The sequence below is a fragment of the Heptranchias perlo genome, unplaced genomic scaffold, assembly GCF_035084215.1.
Source record: "Heptranchias perlo isolate sHepPer1 unplaced genomic scaffold, sHepPer1.hap1 HAP1_SCAFFOLD_122, whole genome shotgun sequence".
NCBI classification, from domain to species: Eukaryota; Metazoa; Chordata; class Chondrichthyes; order Hexanchiformes; family Hexanchidae; genus Heptranchias; species Heptranchias perlo.
In genome coordinates, this window is record NW_027138451.1 from 841,183 (window position 1) to 855,468 (window position 14,286).

At 42.7% G+C, this 14,286-nt stretch overlaps 1 protein-coding gene across 1 annotated transcript; it reads left to right on the forward strand.

Annotated features, from left to right (window-relative positions):
* The first annotated feature begins 505 nt into the window (after nt 1–505).
* On the forward strand, nt 506–10,324 carry LOC137308157 (probable G-protein coupled receptor 139). The gene is made up of 2 exons (XM_067977042.1): nt 506–644; nt 9,426–10,324. The coding sequence occupies exons 1-2, from the start codon at nt 506–508 to the stop codon at nt 10,322–10,324; spliced, it is 1,038 nt and encodes a 345-aa protein (XP_067833143.1).
* Nucleotides 10,325–14,286: the final 3,962 nt, after the last annotated feature.

Sequence of the window (14,286 nt, forward strand, 5' to 3'; positions counted from 1 at the left end):
ACCCTTTAGAACTGGGTAGAAACTAAATGAAATTAATTAATAAATCACGTTCAGAAATAATCTGCAATCTGTAATTGAAGCTGCTCTCGCTTCACACCGATGCTGTCAGATTGCGGGTCTCATAGTTGCTGTTCTTTCAAATATTAGTTAAAATAATGTGCTGAGCTTTTAGATTTACAACTGTGAAATATTTGGATAAATATATGTTGTGATATAAAATGTATTGGTTTGAAAGGCGTTAACTGAACCTGTTTATTCAGTGACTGTAATTCAAGTCAGCCTCCACGGGCCCTAATTGTTTCACTGGAGAGTTTCCCTTTGCAATAAATATGGAGCTCCGTGCAATGTGTTATCCCATATTGTCAGGTGAAGTACCACCTCCGGCCTTCAAGGGATCAGCGGCTCGACAGAGAGTGGGAGAAAGCGTCTGAATCGGAGGACAATAAATTGGAAAGTGACAAGAATGGGCCATAATCTGGTTACAATAGATTGGAATGTTACAACAATGGGCAGGAGTTTCTCCTGGGAGTTTGATTATCTTTCTGCAAATTATGATAGACTAAGATTAGCTATTCGGATATATTTGGCACTTCGGATTATTCAAAAGATTTACTATCCCATCCTCGCTGTTGCAGGTGTCCCTGGTAATATTCTTTATTATTAATTCCCTAAACCATGTTTAACTGTATTCCTGTTCTTCTCATTTACTTCCCCTTCCTTGCTGTGGTTGCTGCACCTGGTAATTCTCCATATTAACCTATCGATTCTATAATCCACGATTAACTGTACGCCAGTTCCTCTCATTTATTGCTTCCAGTTCGCTGATTTTGGAGATCGTGGTGAGTTCTATATCGAGCTATTATTTATATGTCCCACGTTTTACCGTATTACATTTCTTGTGAGCTACCATCCCCTCCTTTCTGCAGTTAGTGTTCCTGGTTATTCTCTATATTCACCTATTAACTCTATAAAACAGGTTTCACTGTATTATTATTCCTGTCATTTACAATTCCCTCCTCGCTGCTGTCGGTGTCCCTGGGAACTTCTATATCAGCTATTAATTCTATAACACGTGTTTCACTGTAATACTGTTCTTCCCGTTTACTGTCTGCTCCTCGCTGATGATGCCATTGTTGATAAGCCTCTATATCCAGCTGTTAGTTTTGAAAACTACCTTTCACTGTATTACTGTTCTCGTAATTTACTGCCTCACCTTCACTTCTCCTGGAGCTCCTGCAAAGCCTTCATATGTATATGGGGTATTCGGGATGCAATGTGTAACTACGATGTTTGCTGGTAAGTTTCTATATCTATATTGGATCTCTGGGAAGGAGATGTAATTACGGGGTCTCCTGGTAAATCTCTATATCTACATGTGTTTCCAGGATGCGAGATGTCATTAAGCGTCTCCTGGTAAGTCTCTTTATCTACATGTGTTTCCAGGATGCGAGATGTAATTACGGGGTCTCCTGCTAAGTCCGACATCTACATGTGTTTCCAGGATGCGTGATGTAATTACGGAGTCTCCTTGTAAGTCTCTACATTTTTTGTGTTTCCAGAATGCGAGATGTAATTACGGGGTCTCCTGCTAAGTCTGATATCTGCATGTGTTTCCAGGATGCGTGATGTAATTACGGGGTCTCCTGGTAAGTCTCTATATCCATATGGGATTGTCGGGATCGGAGATGTAATTACGGGGTCTCCTCGTAAACCTCTATATCTATGTCGGTTTCCTGGATGTAAGGTAATTACGGGTTTTCCTTCTCAGTCTCCATAGCTACATGATTTATCCGGGATGGGAGATGTAATTCTGGGCTGTCCTCTTCAGTCTCTATATCTATATGGAGTTTCGCCGATGGGAGATATAATTACGGAGGTCTTCTGCTGAGAAATTATATCTATATGGGGTTTCCAGGATTGGAAATGCAATTAAGGGATCCCCTGGTAAGTCTATATCGATATATGGTTTCCAGGATGGAAACTCGGTCTCCTTGGATGTCTGTAAATCTCTATAGGGTATCAGGAATGGGAGTTATAATTACAGGATTTATTTGTCTGGCCCTATATCTGTATGGGTTTTCCGTGATTGGAGATGTAATTACGGGGACTCCACGTAAGATTCTATATCAATATGGGTTTTCCGGGATGGGCGATGTAATTTTGGGGTCTCCTCGTAAGACTCTGCACCAAAATGGGGTTTCTGGAATGGGAGATAAAATTACGGTGTTCTGCTGCTAATTCTGAATGTCTATGGGGGATTTCTGGGATGTTACATGTAATTACATGCGTCTCCTGTTAAGTCTTTATATCGATATGGGGTTGCCGGGATGGGTGATCTAATTACGGGCACTCTTCTTAGGTCTTTGTAATTGCGGAGATGTCCTGCTAAGTCTTTATATCTATGTAGGGTTCCAGAATGGGAGATGTAATTCCGATATCTACTGGCATGTCCCTTTATCTATATGGGTTTTCTGGGTTGGGAGATGTAATTGCGGGAACTCCTGCTCATTCATTATAATTTATATGGATCTTCTGGGAGGGTAAATGTAATTACATGTTCTCCTGGTAAGTCTCTATATCGATATGGGGTTTCTGGGAAGGGCGATATAATTGTGGAGTCTCCTGGTAAGTATTTACACCGATATGGGGTTTCCGGGATAGAAGATATAATTACAGGGTCTCCTGTTAAGTCTCTAAATCTATATGGGTTTTTTCGGGATGGAAGTTTTAATTCGAGGGTCTCTTGGTAAGTCTCGATATAGATATGGGGTTTTCGGGATGGAAGATATAATTCCAGGGTCGCCTGCTGAGCCTCAATTACTTTCTGGGGTTTCGAGGATGGGAGATGTATTTAAGCAGGTCTTCTGGGTGTGAGATTTAATTCAACATGGGTCCCTGGGAGTGAAGCTCTATGATCGGGTGCCTGAGTGCGAGGTTGCTTTAAGAGGGCCCTTGGGGTGTGTCAGTATTTACAGTGTGTCCCGGACAGAGTGTCAATATTGATATATAATCCCTGGGATTGTGTCAAAATTCACAAGTAGTGTAATTGAAGTTGTCAGTAATTACAGAATGTTTTCGGAGTGGATGAGAATTTACAGGGGTTCGTACAGTGAGACAAGTTTCGCAGGGAGTCCCCGGGAATGTTTAAAATCAAGTTCTGAACCTTGGAGTGTCTCAGAGATGCCATAGAATCCTCGGAGAATGTAATTATTAATAAATAGTACAGGAAGCATGTCACTATATAGACAAGGTCTGGGAGTATGTCAGAATATACACAGGGTCTGGGAGTATGTCACTATAGACACAGCGTCTGGGAGTATGCCACTATATACACAGGGTCTGGGAGTATGTCAGTGTATACACAGGGTCTGGGAGTATATCACTATATACACAGGGTCTGGGAGTATGTCAGTGTATACAGCATGATGCGAGTTGCGTTTCAGTATTCGTGGGATGTTCGTAGGCGAGTTCCAGGATTTATAGGATGTTTCTCAGTGAGTATCAGTATTTACAGGATGTTCTTTCGTAAAGGTCAGTATTTAACGAATGTTCCTGCATGCGTGCCAGTAATTGAAGCATGTCCCTGGGCGAGTGATATTATTCACTGGATTTTCCTGCATGAGTCTCAGTAATTACATGAATTACCGTATGGAGTGTTACTATTTACAGGATGTAGCTGTGAGGGTGTCCGTATTTAGAGGAAATTTCTGAGTGAATGTCAATATTTACAGGATGTTCCTGAGTGAGTGTTAGTATTTAGAGAATGTTCCTGGGTAAGGGTCAATATTACAGAGTGTTGTTGTGTGAGTGTGAGTATTTAAAGGAGTTTCCTGAGTCAGTGCCAGTATTTACACGATGTTCCTGGATGACTATCAATGCTTACAGGATGTACCTGTGTGAGTGTCAGTATCTACAGGATATTCCTGAGTGAGTGTCATTATTTACAGATCATTCCTGTGTCATTATCAGTATTTACAGGTTGTTCCTGGGTTACTGTCAGAATTGACAGGTTTTTCCCGAGAGAGTGTGAGTATTAACTGAATGTACTTGTATGAGTTTAAGTATTTACAGTATGTTCCAGAGTGTATGTCAGTATTGACAGGATTTTCCAGGGTGAATGTCAGTATTTACAGTTTATTCCTGGTTCACTGTCAGTTTTTACAGGATGTTCCTGAGTGAGTGCCAGTATTTACAGGATGTTCCTGAGTGAGTCATTATTTACGGATTATTCCTTGGTCAGTGTCAGTATTTGCTGCTTTTTCCTGAGCGAGTTTCTATATTTGCAGAATGTTCCTGTGTGAGTGCCAGTACTTACAGGATCTTCCTGCATGATGTTTATATTTACAGCATGTTCCTGGGTGAGCGTCTTTATTTAGATGATGACCCTGGGCGAATGCCAGCATTTACAGGATGTTTTCGAGTGAATGTCAGTATTTACAGGATGTTCCTGAGTGTGTGTCAGTATTTACAGGATGTTCCTGAGTGAGTGTCTGTATTTGGAGGATGTTCCTGAGTGAGTGTCTGTGCTTACAGGATGTTCCTCGGTGAATATTCTTATTCACAGGATGTTCCTAAGTGATTCTCAGTAATTACAGGATGTTCCTGGTTCAGTGACGTAATTTGCAGGATGATCCTTACGACTGTCAGTATTTACACGATGTTCCAGAATGAGCGTCTGTATTAACCCGACGTCCCGAGTGAGTGAGAGTATTTACAGAAAAGCCCTTGAGTCAGTCGCAGTATTTGCAGGTTGTCCCTGGGTGCATTTCTGTGTTAGAGGATGTTCCTGTGTGAGTGTCAGAATTCACAGGATCTTCCTGGGTGAGTATCGTTATTTACAGGATGAACCAGGTGAATGTCAGTATTTGCAGGATGTTCCTCTGTGAGGGTCAGTATTGACACGATGTTCATGAGTGAGTGTCAGTATGTACAGGGTGTTCCTCTGTGAGTGTCAGTATTTACAGGATGTTCCTGGGTGAGTGTCAGTATTTACATGATCTTCCTGCTTGATGTTTTATTCACAGGATGTACCAGGTGAGTGTCAGTATTTATAGGATGTTCGTGAGTGAGTGTCAATGTTTCAAGGAGCATCCTGAGTGAGTGTCTTTATTTACGCAATGTTCCTGAGTGAGTGTCAACATTTACAGGATGTTCGTAAGTGAGTGTCAGTATCTACCGGATATCGCTGAGTGAGTGTATTATTTACAGATCATTCCAGGCTCATTGTCAACATTGTCAACATTGTTCTTGGATAAGTGTCAGTATTTACAGGGTTTTCCTGAGAGAGTGTCACTATTAACGGAATGTCCTTGTAGAGTGTCAGCATTTACAGGTTGTTCCTGAGTGACTGTCAGTGGTTATTGGATGTTCCTGAATTTGTTTCAGTATTTAAAGCATGTTACTGAGTGAGTGTCAATATTTACAGGATGTTTCTGAGTGAGTGCCATTATTTGTAGGTTGCTCCTGGGTGAGTGTCAGTATTTGCAGATTATTCCTGGGTCAATGCCATTATTTACAGGGTGTTCCTGATTGTGTGTCAGTATTTACTGGATTTTCCTCTATGAGTCGCAGCATTGACAGGATTTTTTATGATTGAGTGTCAGTATTTACAGGATGATCCTGAGTGAGTGACACTATTTTCAGGATGATCCTGACTGAGAGTCATTATATATTGGATTATCCTGAGTGAGTGTCACTATTTTCAGAAGGTTCCGAAGTCATTGTCAGTAATTACAGGATTTTTCTGATTGAGTGTCAGTATTTACAATATATTCCTGAATGAGTGCCCATATTTACAGGTTGATCCTGAGTGAGAGTCTGTATTTACAGAATGTTCCTTCGTGATTGTCAGTATTCACATGATGTGCCTGGGTGAGTGTCAGTATTTGCTGGATGTCCCTGGTGAGTATCTGTATTTACAGGATATTTCTGAGTGAATGTCATCATCGATGGGATAATACTCTGTGGGTCCAGTATTTAGAAGAAGTTCGTGCGTGAGTGTCAGTATTTACAGGATGCTCCTGAGTGTCAGTATTTATAGATTGTTCGTTGGTGAGTTTCAGTATTTAGACGATGTTCCTGTTTGAGTGTCAGTATTTACAAGATGTTCCTCGGTGAGTGTCAGTTTTTTCAGGATGTTCCTTAGTGAGCGTAAGTATTTACAGGCTGTTCCTAGGTGAGTGTCAGTATTTACATGATCTTCCTGGGTGAGTGTCAGTATTTACAGGGTGTTCCTCGGTGAGTGTCAGTTTTTTCAGGATGTTCCTTAGTGAGCGTAAGTATTTACAGGCTGTTCCTAGGTGAGTGTCAGTATTTACATGATCTTCCTGGGTGAGTGTCAGTATTTACAGGGTGTTCCTCGGTGAGTGTCAGTTTTTTCAGGATGTTCCTTATTGAGCGTAAGGATTTGCAAGCTGTTCCTGGGTGAGTGTCAGTATTTCAAGAATGTTCCTGTTGGAGTGTTAGTATTTACAGGATGTTCCTGGATTAGTGTCAGTATTTACAGGATGTTCCTGGATTAGTGTCAGTATTGACAGGATGTTCCTGGGCGAGTGTCATTATTTACAGGATGTTCTTGAGTGAGTGTCAGTATTTACAGGAAGTTGCTTATTGAGTGTCAGTTTTTAGAGGATGTTGATGAGTGAGTGTTAGTATTTATAGGATGTTCCTGAGTGCGTGAGGATTTACAGTTTTTACAGGATTTTTCTGAGTGAGTGTCAGTATTTACAGGATGTTCCTACCTGGGTGTCAGTATTTACAGGATGTTCCTAGGTGAGTGTCAGTATTGATAGATTGTTCCTATCTGAGTGTCAGTATTTACAGGACGTTACTAGGTGAGTGTCAGTATTTATAGATTGTTCCTAGGTCAGTGTCAGTATTTAGACCATGTTCCAAGCTGAGTGTCAGTATTTACAGGAATTTACTGTTTGACTGTCAGTATTTACAGGATGTTCCTCGGTTAGTGTCAGTATTCACAGGATGTTACTAGGTGAGTGTCAGTATTTAGACGATGTTCCAAGCTGAGTGTCAGTATTTATAGGAATTTACTGTTTGACTGTCAGTATTTACAGGATGTTCCTCGGTTAGTGTCAGTATTCACAGGATGTTACTAGGTGAGTGTCAGTATTTAGACGATGTTCCTGGGTCAGTGTCAGTATTTAGACGATGTTCCTAGCTGAGTGTCAGTATTTACAGGATCATGCTAGCTGAGTGTCAGTATTTATAGATTGTTACGAGGTGAATGCCAGTATTTAGAGGATGTTCTTGGGTGAGTGTCTGTAATTACAGGATGTTCCCATATGAGTGTCAGTATTTACAGGATGTTCCTAGGTGAGTATCATTATTTACACAATTTTCCTGAGTGAGTGTCAGTATTTACAGGATGTGCCTGGTTGAGTGTCAGTATTCATGGGATGTTCCGAGGTGTCTGTCGGTATTTACAGGATGTTCATGGTTGAGTATCAGTATTTGTGGGATGTCCCTAGCTGAGTATCAGTATTTACAGGATGCTCTTAGCTGAGTGTCAGTATTTACAGATTGTTTTTAATTTAGTGTCAGTATTTGCTGGATCTTTCTATTTGTGTGTCAGTAATTATACGTTATTCTCAAGTGATTCTCACTCTTTACTGGATGTTCCTTTGTGCGTGTCAGTACTTGTGGGATGCATAAACTTTTTTGTATTCCCTTCAGTTTAAAATCTCAAAAGTTATCTAATCGACGTGTTTAAAGTCATAAATGGATTGAATCGCGTCGATTCCGACAATTTTTTTCTATTCTGGGGGAATCCAAAACTAGAGGGCAAATTATTCCATTTCGCAGCGAAATCAGGAGGCACTTTTTGACCCAACGGGTAGTGGAAACCTTGAACACTCTTCCCCAAACGGCTGTGTGTATTGGATCAATTGACATTTTCGAGAATGAAATCGATAGCCTTTTGTTTATTAACAAATTATATGGATCAAAAGGGGTTTAAAAGGTGTTGAGATGCAGATCAGCCATGAACTAATTGGATGGTGAACAGACTCGAGCGGCTGAATGGCCCACTCCTGGTCCTGTGTCCTAGGTTTGCATTGAATTATTGTTACAGAATCTGTAGAATATCAACGCAAACGGGGTTTGCCTGAATGGGCACGCTCCCTGGTAACCCTGTAAATATTGACTCACCCATGCATGTAAACACTGACGCATTCTGGCTTCTGCCTGAATATGTAAACGCTCTGCCACTGCTTCGTTCGGCCTCAGCTGGATTATTGTGCCCAATTCTGGGAACCATACTTTAGAAAGTTAGTCAAAGAAAGAGTGCAGAGGCCATTTGCTAAAATGGTAGCAGGGATAAAGGGTTTTATTATGTGGAGAGACTAGAGAAGCTGGGATTGTTCACTTAGAGCAGAAAAAAGCCATGGGGAGATTTAATAAAGGTGTTCAAAATAATGAGGGGTTTTGAGAGATTAAAAAAGTAGAAACTGTATCCACTGGCAGAAGGGTCGGTAACCAAAGGAACGGATTTAAGATAATTGGGAAATGAAGCAGGGGGAGATGAGGAGATTTTTTTTTTTATGCAGCGACTTGTTATGATCTGGAATGCATTGTCTGAAAGGTGTTGGAAGAAGATTCAACAGTAGCTTTCAAAAGGTAATTGGACATATACTTGTAAAGGAAACATTTTCAGGGTTATACGGAAAGAGCAGGGGAGTGGGACTAACTGGGTAACTCTTTAAAAGAGCCGGCACGGGCACGGTGGGCCCAGTGTCCTTCTTGTGTGCTCTAAGATTATTTTACTGCATGAAATATTGACACTGTCCATTGACCCTTGTCCAGACTGACACGGTCTGGAGACTGAATGGAAAGATCAACATTAATTGGGGAATTAGTGACTGTAACAAACTTTCAGGGACTATACCACATTAACACGGGATCCGGAGAATTTACAAATAATTAAAGTTGGATCTATGGAATTCCCGAATGTTTATCGTGGCGCCGAGAATCTGTGGCCATATCGACAAGAGTTAAAGTGACGGTACGATGTTGACAAGTGGGTCCACAGATTATGACAAAGTTTACTTTGGAATCACGGATTGTATTAATATTTACACATGGATCAAAGGTTCTATCAATATTTACAGGGGGATGTGATTCATTGGAAACCGATTATCTTTCATGTGTAATTTAATTCCGTTCTTTTATTTAGTTCTCAATCCACTCCTGATTCCAGCAGAAATCCCTGTTTGTTTCTCTATTTCCCAGTCCAATCACTATTATTATATTTAAACTCTGTCTCCAGTTGAAAGCCGTATCACAAGTATAACGATCAGATCCATCACAGGATGCAGTAACAAATCAACAAATTTCACCCCGAACTTCATCAAACTGCTGCTTTTGCTCCCAGCCTGATGTATAATGTCCCTGTTTATTTCCCTTCCTTACAGTTAACTTAGTGACGATTGTGATCCTGTCCCGAGGAAAGTGCGGCCTCTCCAAATGTGTCACTCGGTACCTGGTGGCCATGGCAGCGGCGGATCTACTGGTCGTTATCATCGATCTGATATTGAGACAGGTTCCGATTGCATATTACGAACAATTTCATTTCCTGACCGACATCCGCGTGTGTAATATCCACGCCGTCCTGCTTTATGCAGCGACAGACTGTTCTGTCTGGTTCACCGTCACTTTCACCTTTGATCGATTTGTGGCCATTTGTTGCCAGAAACTGAAAAATAAATATTGCACCGAGAAAACGGCGGCTGTGGTTCTGGGAACAGTGACTGTGCTGAGCTGTTTAAAGAACATCACCTGGTACTTTATGTTATCGCGTGGGTATACTCTTGGCAACCTTCCCTTTTTTTGTGCTGTAGAAGGTCGTGTTAAATATTCCCGGGCATGGGGAGCAATCGAAATCCTTCATTATATTCTAACCCCGGGGTTCGCATTTGTTCTGATTCTGCTGCTCAATGTTTTAATCGTCAGACACATTGTCGTGGCCAACAGAGCCCGCAGGAGACTCCGGGACCACAGCAGTGAAGAGAGTCCCAGTGACCCAGAAATTACGAGTCGAAGGAAGTCCATTATTTTACTGTTCGTCATCTCGGGGAATTTCATGCTGTTATGGGCGATGTTTATGTTGTATTCTATATGGATGCGGGTGTTAAGTTTCATAGGTCCGATTGTAATTCCACCGATCTTTCTCATGGAACTGGGATTCATGCTCCAGCTCCTGAGTTGCTGCACAAACACTTGTATTTATGCTGTAACCCAGACTAAATTCAGAGAGCAGTTGAAGAATATGCTGAAATATCCCTTTTCTCTGATTGTTAACATCATTAAATAATGAGAAGAACGGAAGAATTCCCAGCATCAGAACTCAATCCTCTTTCATATTCTGTTCTACCCGCTCCGCCCCCGGGGTCTGTGATATCGAGATATTGGGGTCAATCGGCTATGACACTGAACCAGTCCAAAATGCGATCATCGGTTCCCAATTTGAATGGAGGTTTGGGGACGATCACAACCTCTGAGGTCCCTGCGGTGGCTCTTGAATGGGGCCGGGAATTTCACGACTGCTTCCTGTCGAGACATTGTGGGTCTGGCCAATCGTTGGAAGGTGTTTTAAATTATTGAAGGAAATTATCAATTAAATGTTCAGTAACATGACGGAAGACTCATTTGAATATCAGCAAACTTAAATGGACAACAGGTGAACATTTACAAGAAACACCCGGTAAACATTAACAGACTCAAGGAAACACGCTGTAAACTTTCACAGTCGCACAGAATGGCCCTGTAAATAAATTCCGTCTCACAGAAACACCCTGTAAATATTAACATTCACAGAAACACCATATAAATATTAACATTCTCAGAAACACCCTGTAAATATTAACAGAATCACATAAACCACCTGTAAACATTAACAGTTTCAAATAAACACACTAAAATATTAACTGTCCCACAGAAGCACCCTGTAAATATTAACAGTGTCACAGAAAGACCTTATAAGCATTAATGCACTCACAGAAACTTCCTGTAAATAATAACCGTCTCACAGAAACAGCCTGTAAAGAACAGATTCACAGAAACAGGTTGTAAATAATAACATACTCACTGAAAGACCTGTAAATATTAATATAATCACAGAAATACTGTAAACATTAAGAGATTCAAGGAAACACTCTGTAAACATTAACAAGTCTCACAGATACACGCAGCAAGTACTAAAATACTGACATATTTCCATATTAATACATTGCCAGGCACTTCCTGTCAGCAACGAATCACTCCCAGAGAACGACAGGATGTGTTAACAAACTGACAGACGCTTCATGTAAATATTACCGTTGATGAACAGACACCCTGCAACAACCAAAACACTGCCAGAGACTTCCTGTAAACACGAACATAATCCCAATGACTCATGAATATTAACACACCGATAGATTACAGAGGTTAATATTAAAACTCTCACTGAGACACTCTGTACTTCATTGTCCACGGCCTGAGACACCCTGTGAACTGTAAAACACTCCCACTGATCTCAGCAATATTAACACCCTGAAAGGGACATAGGTGAATATTAACAACAATAACTCCCATTTATACAGCGCCTTTAACGTTGTTAAACGTCCTAATGCGTTTCACAGGAGCGATTATCAAACAAAATTTGACACCGAGCCGCCGAAGGAAATATTAGGACAAGTGACCACATTAATCGTGAAGTGGTAAGTTTTTAGGAGCGTTTAAAAGGGGGAAAGGAAGTTTGAGAGGCTGAAAGGTTTAGCGAGGGCACTTCAGAGGTCAGGCAGCTGAAGGCATGGCCGCCTTGGTGGGGCGATGAAAAGCGGGGAAAAGCAAGAGACCAGAATTGGAGGGGCGCAGAGATCTCGAAGGGTTGTCGGGCTGGTGGAGGTTACAGAGATAAGGTGGGGCGAGGCCGTAAATGGATTTGAAGACAAGGATGAAAATTTTAAAATCGAGGCGTTGCTGGACCGGGAGCGAATGTCGGTCAGCGAACACAGAGGGATGATGGGAGAACGGGGCTTGATTCGAGTGAGAATTACGGCAGCAGAGTTTTGGATGAGCTCAAGTTTGCAGAGGGTACAAGGTTGGAGGCCGGCCGGGAGAGCATTGAAGTAGTTGAGTCTGGAGGTAACAAAGGCATGGATGAGGGTTTCAGCAGCAGTTAAGCTGAGACAGGGGTGGAGATGGGCGATGCTAAGGAGGTGGAAGTAGGCGGTCTTGGTGACGGAGAGGATATGGGGTCAGAAGTTCATCCCAGAATCAAATAGAGCGCTATGGTCGTGAACGGTGTGGTTCAGACTCACACATTGTCCAGGGAGAGGGATGGAGTCGGTGTCGAGGGAATGGAGTTAGTGGCAGGGACCGAACACAACGGCTTCGGTTTTCCCAACGTTCAATCGGAGGAAATTTCTGTTCATCTAATACTGGATGACGGAGAAGCAGCCTAAGAAATCAGAGGCAGTGGAGGGGTCGGGAGAGGTGGATGGGATGTGGAGCAGGGTCTCGTCAGCAGCCTGAACTGGTTCCTCCCGTACTGAGCAGGATTACTATTGCAACAACACATCATCAGTGGTGCGAAAGTAACCTGTCTCACGACGGTCTGACCGGAGCTAACGTTCAATATTGGAGTGTGAACAATCCAGCGCTGGGTGAAGTCTACTTCACAATGAGAGGAACAGCCGACATCGAAGGATCAAAAAGCGACATCCCCACGAGCGCTGGATCGCCACAGGCCGTCTGGAACCTGACGTTGTGTTTTCGGATGATCTCGGTGAGGCGCAGCATGTAGAGGAGAAATAGGCGGGGGCCAAGGAGAGAGCAATGCGGGATTCCAGAGGTAAAGGTGCGGGAGCGGGAAGAGAAGCCATTGCAGTTGATTCTCGGACGATGACTGGATTGGTGGGAATGGACCAGGCGATGGCATTCCCTCCTCGGCAAAGAGTGAGGGGAAAGACCGTACCAAAATGAGAGGGAAAGAGAGACACACAGTGAAAGAAGTGGTGAGAAATAGAGCGGGATAGATGAGAGAGTTGGAGAGACAGAGGGGGAGAGAATTAAACAGAAACAGAGTAAAGGTGTGACACAAACTCAGACAGAGCACGAGAGAAAATGAGCATCGCACACTGGCCCAGAATTAATATATAGAATCGCAAATAAGACAAGGTTCAATCGGCCCCCTGAACCCTCTTTTTAAACCTCCTTTTTATACCACTTTTATCCCCCCTTATTAAATCCACTTTAACTTATCATTTGAAACTTCATTAAACCCCTTTTAATCCCTTTTAAACCTCATTTTTAAACCCGACTATTTAAGTCATTTTGGCCCCTTTTTAAACCCATTTTTTGGAGAGACTGTCTTTCTCCAAACTCTCCCACTGTGGTTCGTTTTGAAACCCATCTCTTTCTCACCGAGCTCACAGTCTCTCTCCGAACCTCTTTTAAACACATTTACCGCCCGTTTAATAATTTAACCTCCTTAAACCGCTTACAACTGTCCTGTTTAAACCTTTTAACCTCTTGAACCACGTTTTTTCCTCCAACCCCCTTTCAAAAGTTTAACCCCCTTTTTAATCTTTTAACTTATTTTGACCTCTTTTTAACCTCTTTAATACCATTTCAACCAGTAACAAATTTAACCCCGTTTAACCGTCTTTTTAACCCCCTTTATAACATTAGTCTCCTTTTAAACCCTTTTGAAGCTCTTTAACATTATTCTTAATCCCCTCCTGTGAGAGAAGCAAAGCTACCCCCAGACATTGAGCACAATGGAGGTTTGCAGAAAGGGAGAGGTGGCAGGAGCTCTGGCCTCGGTGCGACTCACAGGAAGTGACCTCGCCGCGTAAGACAATAATGACCCAACATGGCCGCCTCCAACGCTGCTGCCACGCCCACTCCGCATCCGACATTTTGTCCTTTCCCAGAAGTAAGCTCGCCAAGTCGATGCCAGCTCAACGTATCCACCGCTGGGACCAGCTGGGCTCCGCATGCTGCCCCGCAGCCGAGCGAAAGGTTGAGGAGTCACGTGGTCATGTGACGCCATCTCCCAGAGTGCAGCGCGGCCAGAGCTGTGGTTCGATAGGGGATTTTCTCCGCGCGCTGGATTGTGGGAAGGCGTGGTCGCCATTGCCGCATCCGTCCAACCAGCTGCTCAAATTGGCGAAACCGCCGCCCTCCAATGGGGACCGGCACCGAAAGGAGCTGGAGTTGGGATTCAAACCCCGGGAGGCAACCAGCATCGCCCGTCGGCTCCTTCCAACCACCTGAACACATTCACCA

Coding starts and splice junctions, on each gene's coding strand:
- LOC137308157 (XM_067977042.1), top strand. CDS start 506: ATGGGCAGGAGTTTCTCCTGGGAGTTTGATTATCTTTCTGCAAATTAT. Junction 645..9,425: donor CGCTGTTGCAGGTGTCCCTG/GTAATATTCTTT, acceptor CCTTCCTTACAG/TTAACTTAGTGACGATTGTG.